The 5,764-nt window shown below is 31.6% G+C and overlaps 1 protein-coding gene across 1 annotated transcript; it reads left to right on the forward strand.

Annotated features, from left to right (window-relative positions):
• The first annotated feature begins 3,349 nt into the window (after positions 1 to 3,349).
• On the forward strand, positions 3,350 to 4,932 carry LOC131071909 (uncharacterized). Its single transcript, XM_058007880.2, has 2 exons — positions 3,350 to 3,495; positions 3,608 to 4,932. Exons 1-2 carry the CDS (start codon positions 3,378 to 3,380, stop codon positions 4,693 to 4,695), a joined length of 1,206 nt encoding a protein of 401 aa, XP_057863863.2. The 5' UTR covers positions 3,350 to 3,377; the 3' UTR covers positions 4,696 to 4,932.
• Positions 4,933 to 5,764: the final 832 nt, after the last annotated feature.

Consider the following 5,764-nt stretch of genomic DNA (forward strand, 5'->3'; position numbering starts at 1 on the left):
TGACGGTGCGAGTTGAGGAAGTATTAGTGTACAAAGATGATTCATTGAAGGCTAAGAGAAATGGGGAATCATATGAAGAAGTTTGTAGTTATGTTTCTTTATAATTTTTGGGAGATTGTTTGCTTTGTGATGGTTCTAGTTCTACTAACATAGTTTAATATTACTATATATTAAATATTTGGTTTTATTGATAGTCTTTATAGCTTGTAGGTTTTAAATTTGTGATTGTTATTCTTTTGAATGTATTAATTTTACTAAGGGAAGGGCCCCGATAGAACCCTAACTTTTTAATCTATAAAAAAATATTAATTAAATTATACTATACATTCTAAGTTTAAGAAAATCTTTAGATGCCATTAGTATTACAAAATTCACATGCGTAGATAAACATGACTATTTTCAATGGCAAGTGATGAATTCATCACTTTGACATAGGGGTACAAGTGTATGAAAATAGGGAACACAAAAACTAAATGGGTGGCTCAAGGGTATGGAGGCAGTAGGAGTTGGTCTAGTTGTAGGATGAGTATATTGTTTGGATCATGGGTGATAAAGGATTTATCAAAATGTGTCGATAGATTCTAGGAAATTCACTTGAAAGTGAAATAAGAAATATTTTATACATGGAAGTTTTGTTGATGAATATTCATGTAGGATATTTAGTGCACACTAACATTTTCTAGGCAAACATTTTCAAAGAGAGATATCATTCAACAAAGCCTCTCCTAATTGTTCTCAAACATCTCAAAGTCTAGCCTCAACTTGAGATGCATGTCTGATAAAATTAAAAATACAGTCCTTCAAATTTAAGTGGACTATTTATTTTTTTATTTGTATGTTCAAAGCTTGCTTGCTTATTATATTTGTAAACATACATATTCATTGATATGAATTATTTTTTTATGTTTTATGAATAAATTGGTTAATTAATCAAATTGAGTGGTATAATGAAACAAATAATAACTACCAATCATTATTACAATTAATCTAAATACAAATAAATGTTTTTTAGTTTTCAAGATATTAAATAAATATTATAAATTATTATTTCTAATTGAATATAATTAAATAATCAATAAAAATTAATTAATAATCTAATTAAAAAATGAAATGTAATTTATTTTTTTAAATAATGTAGAAGAAGGAATATAGAAAAATAGAAATATATTTTTTCCTTTTGAAAATAAAAATTTAACACAATTGCAAAAGGTTCAACTCTTATAATTCTTGAATATATACACGACACCTACTTTTCCTCTTCAACTCTTGTACCCACACATCCATACGTTAAAAAGCCATTGCCAGCTTCTGGGTCGATTTCATGTTGATTTCATAGCCACCTATTAATCCATCCATTATTTCGACCACTAATATCGACTTATTTACCACGAAGTGTTTAGTACTCTATTTTTCTTTTCTTTTTAAACTGAAACTGAGCAGAGTACCAAAAATAAAGCAGATTCAGGCTGCAAAAGGAGTCGTCGCCACTGCAAACTTCGTTGCCTTCCTAAATGCATACAACAATTAATGTCAAGATTTTCACAAATTATAAATTTGGCATGTTTCTCTGTATTTTTTATTTCCCTTGTTTTAGGTTTATAGAATTTGTCATAGCTTATCATGAATAAGTCTATTGAACTAGCCTATTTTTATCAATCTTTATATAAAAAAATTTTAGATTCAAATGACCTACATTTTTATTTATAATATTGTATAGTTACAAATCTAGTTTAGTTTATCATTCGTATGAAAGTTTCTATATAGCTATATGTTTCTTTATCTTTTGAAACGTTGTGTCTTCATAATAGATCTTCACATAGAGAACTAAAACCACTTTTATCTTACCATGTTTTAATTACCCATTTAGTTTTTATTAATTATGTAAATTATAATAATTTACTTAATTATTTATCTCATTTTCCTTAATTCCATATTCAATTTCCCTAAGTCTTATGATCTAGTTCTCTCCCCCTTTCACATGAATAAATAAATATTAATTTATTAAATCTTCTTTTTTCCACTCAACCATCAAAATTGGTAACTCTTTTTATTCCCAACCACTCATTTCATCATCTCCCAAAATTAAATATATTTTAAAATTATATTTTTCTTACACCCTCCATCTCTAGTTTATACTTAATTTGGTGCTTGCCTTATTTGGCGTGACCAAACCTTAGGTTCGACATGCCAAGCCTATTTGGCGCACGCCAAAAGGCTTGATGGGGTTTTTGGCATCTTTTTGGTCCCCCATCTTTGTGCACTTACCCTAAACTACTCAACCAACTCAATACTCACCCCTGATCTCTCATTCGATACCATCATTGATCCCTCCACATAGAAGACTATAAATTTAGCCTTCACCCTTGATCTTTTATATGCAAACATAGTTACATCGTTATGTTGGATTGAGTAACTATATACCAACATTGCAACAATCTTTGAGTACAACTGCTTTGTGGTACAACAAAATTTATTGGGTAAAATGCTTTATTTATTTATTCTTAATTTATGATTTCTATCTCAATTTGAAGTGATACTTAAGATTGAAATAGAGTTTAATCTTTTATAATTATATTCTTCATTTCCATTTCATTTCTTACTATTTACAATAAGAAAATCTAAAAAAAATGCATTTATCAAATTTAGAAAATAATAAAATTCAAAGCATGAAAAAAGAAAAAAAAATATATATATATATATAAACCTATGTCTTCTCAAACATTTGATAGACCCTCATCCCTTATCAATTCACAAAAACATACTATTTATTTACATTATAGTTCTATTACTTTTTAAAAAAATCTTCCTCTCTAATTGTTTAAAAAAATAAAAATTAACATTGATCAACCGTCGACACTTACACCCAACACATTTTATATGAAAGTAACATCTAATCCTTATATGAAATTGGAAATTTCGATTGCCTCTAAATCTACTCTATGCTTCTAATAGGTGTTTTCTGTCCCCGCTTTCCAATTTAATAGGAAAAAAGAAGAAACTTCTGACTTGCCTCCATGTCTCTTCTAGGCTTTTGCAAGGAATATTTAAGACGCCTTCTGTCCCCACTTACAGAAATTTCAATGTAACTCTTTGTAAATGGTCCATGTTTCCAACCTTCACTGAAATTACCCATCAACATGTAACTTCAGCGAAAGTTGGAAATGAAGTGGTCAGCAGCAAGTCAAGTTCGTTGCTGCCTGGTAATGCCCCCCTTTGCTTCCAGATCTTTCCTTCTTCCCCCGAATTTAATATCATTGTCCTTTATTTATTTTTCTCTTTATTTTGATGATCCCTATAAATCACGAGGAATTTTTGTTTCTCAAGGCAGACTTGAAACTCTTGTTAGCTTTTCTGCTTAAACTCTTGCTAGAGTAAATATGAATGCAGGTGGGAAAATGCCGAGGCAAGCTACTGTTAGACCAGTCCCCGAGGAGCATCATATAACAATTGGGCGAAACAACATTAGATCTCGTTCAACTGATCCTCCTGGAATAGGTGAGCTGAAAGGAAATTGTACTCAATTTCGCAACAGAGTCAATGATTTTTCTCATTTTTTATAATACTTGGTTTTAGCCTGTTCTTATATTTGTTGATCATTTGCATTCAGCTGCTTCCTCTGCTCAGACTCCAGAGACAAATGATCATTACGTCCAGTACATCCGGGGATTCACTGATTTGGCCTCTGCATTTAATTGGGGCGTTGTAGCGCTTACCCTTGGAAGCTATGGAATGCTGCTGTGTACCCCTGTATTTTGGCTGTGCTGGAGTATACTTGTCACAGAGGCTGTCATTTTCTACTCGATAAGACCTTACTGGAGCTGGATTGAAAATTCCTCCCAAGCTACAGATCAATCACAGGAGAGTAACAAGCTTCATCGACCTTCTGATCATGGCAGAGCAGGAGTCGTCTTTCTCAAGGTAGGCATGAGCATTGCCCTCATTACCCTGCTTTTATATAACCAGAACATCACACAAAGGCAGAGCAAAATACTCTTGTTTGTTGCGCTCTCCATTATTGTATTCGAAGGGTTTACGCCCATTTTAATAGTAAGAGAGGAATTGAGGACTTTAATGGAGGTCCAATTGGGAAATGGTACGCAGATGACAAGCAATATTACAGAGGAAAATAAGTGGAATGCCGCAAATTTCTTAACTCCGTCTGTGATAAATGCAATGATTGGTGCGACAGGGGCAATTGTCCTGGGAGGAAACTTGGGCAGTCTGATGCCCGAGAAAGCCTACTGGATTTTCGCTTCTATATTTGTTGTAGATCTACTGGCAGAGGCCATTCATAGATTTGATTGTGGAAAGCGCTCTCTGTTTGATATCCCAGAGGATTTGGGAAATACACACTATGTGGCTATCATATTGCGACTGGTTGTTGAAGGGTGTCTGTGTTACTGGATGACCAAAGAGATCTGTCAAGATTCATATTTTGCTTCAAATGTGGACATAAATGCCTGTGACGGGCAGTGCCAAGAGAGGAGTAAGCAACTGCTGATCACAATGGTAGCTCTGGGAGGCCTCCAAGCGGCAGGGACTTTCATCTCCCCTTTATGTTCTTGTATTATTGGTCCTCATTATCTCCCCTCCATACTTTTCTCTGTCATTGTTTTCATAGGTTATCAGATGCATTTTGTAACTTATAAATTGTTTTGTGGCTTCATTTATGTGATCAGGTACAATTGTACGTAGTATTAGAGTTGTATCAGGGGATCATCATGTATTAGAGTTGTCTGTATGGAGTGTTTTGTATTTTGTTGTAAGAGGAAAAGTCGTAGTGCTTAAATATTCGGTCCAAAATTTAATATGTTTTTCTGAGATTCTTTAAACGTAATGTAAAAAGTGGTGAAGACTTTTTTATTTGTTTCAAAAAGTTCTCACCAGTAAAAAGAAGTTTAAATTAATGTTAGACAGCACTTTTAGTTTTTTCCTTCTTTTTAAATAAATTGATTAAAATAAATGGTAATTATAGAATATTTGGACTTGCATTGAAAATAATGTTCTTTTAAGAATTGTTTAAGTTAGTGGATATATTAAATTAAAGAACTAAAAAGTCATTTTGTGATATTGAGAAAAATCAGCCTGCAACATGGAATTTAATGTTTTAAAACTAATCAATTAGTGTAAAGAAAATAAGAAAATAACTTTTCAATATTTAATAAATAGTTGTTTATCATTTTAGTTATAATATTAAAGTATAATCTTGAATTGCATGTTTTTAGAGTTAATCGAAGTAGAATGATGAAATTTGAATGAAGTTATTCTTAAAATTTGGTTAGAGTCAATTTTATGTTGTAAAATTGATTTGGGTTTAAATTGTACCATGCAGTTGGACTTGAGCTCTTATAATTGACCTCTATTTGAAAAAATTGTCTAAAATATTATGGATGTATGCACTTACAATCAATGTTGTTTGGTTGTCTAGACCTACAATCAAAAGATATGCAATGTGTACAAACAACTCTAAGAATATTTATATGTTCTCCTCTATCAAACACCTATATGGATCAATTCAATGACTTGTGAACAAAGATTGAAAGCAACAAATGGCCATGTAATATGTTTATCTCTTCTTAAGTACACATAAATGTTGATGTGACATTGAATTCTTAGCTATGACCCTTAAGTGATAATTAAATTTTAAAAATAGCTCTCCATTCTAAGTTATAGATCCTAGATGTATTAAAATAAATAAGGATTTATCTTCTTACTCAACACACTAAAATATGATCTAAAATGCTTCATGCTACAAGTTTGTAGA

Source organism: Cryptomeria japonica, chromosome 7 (assembly GCF_030272615.1).
Source record: "Cryptomeria japonica chromosome 7, Sugi_1.0, whole genome shotgun sequence".
Lineage (NCBI taxonomy): Eukaryota > Viridiplantae > Streptophyta > Pinopsida > Cupressales > Cupressaceae > Cryptomeria > Cryptomeria japonica.

Coding starts and splice junctions, on each gene's coding strand:
- LOC131071909 (XM_058007880.2), top strand. CDS start 3,378: ATGAATGCAGGTGGGAAAATGCCGAGGCAAGCTACTGTTAGACCAGTC. Junction 3,496..3,607: donor AACTGATCCTCCTGGAATAG/GTGAGCTGAAAG, acceptor ATTTGCATTCAG/CTGCTTCCTCTGCTCAGACT.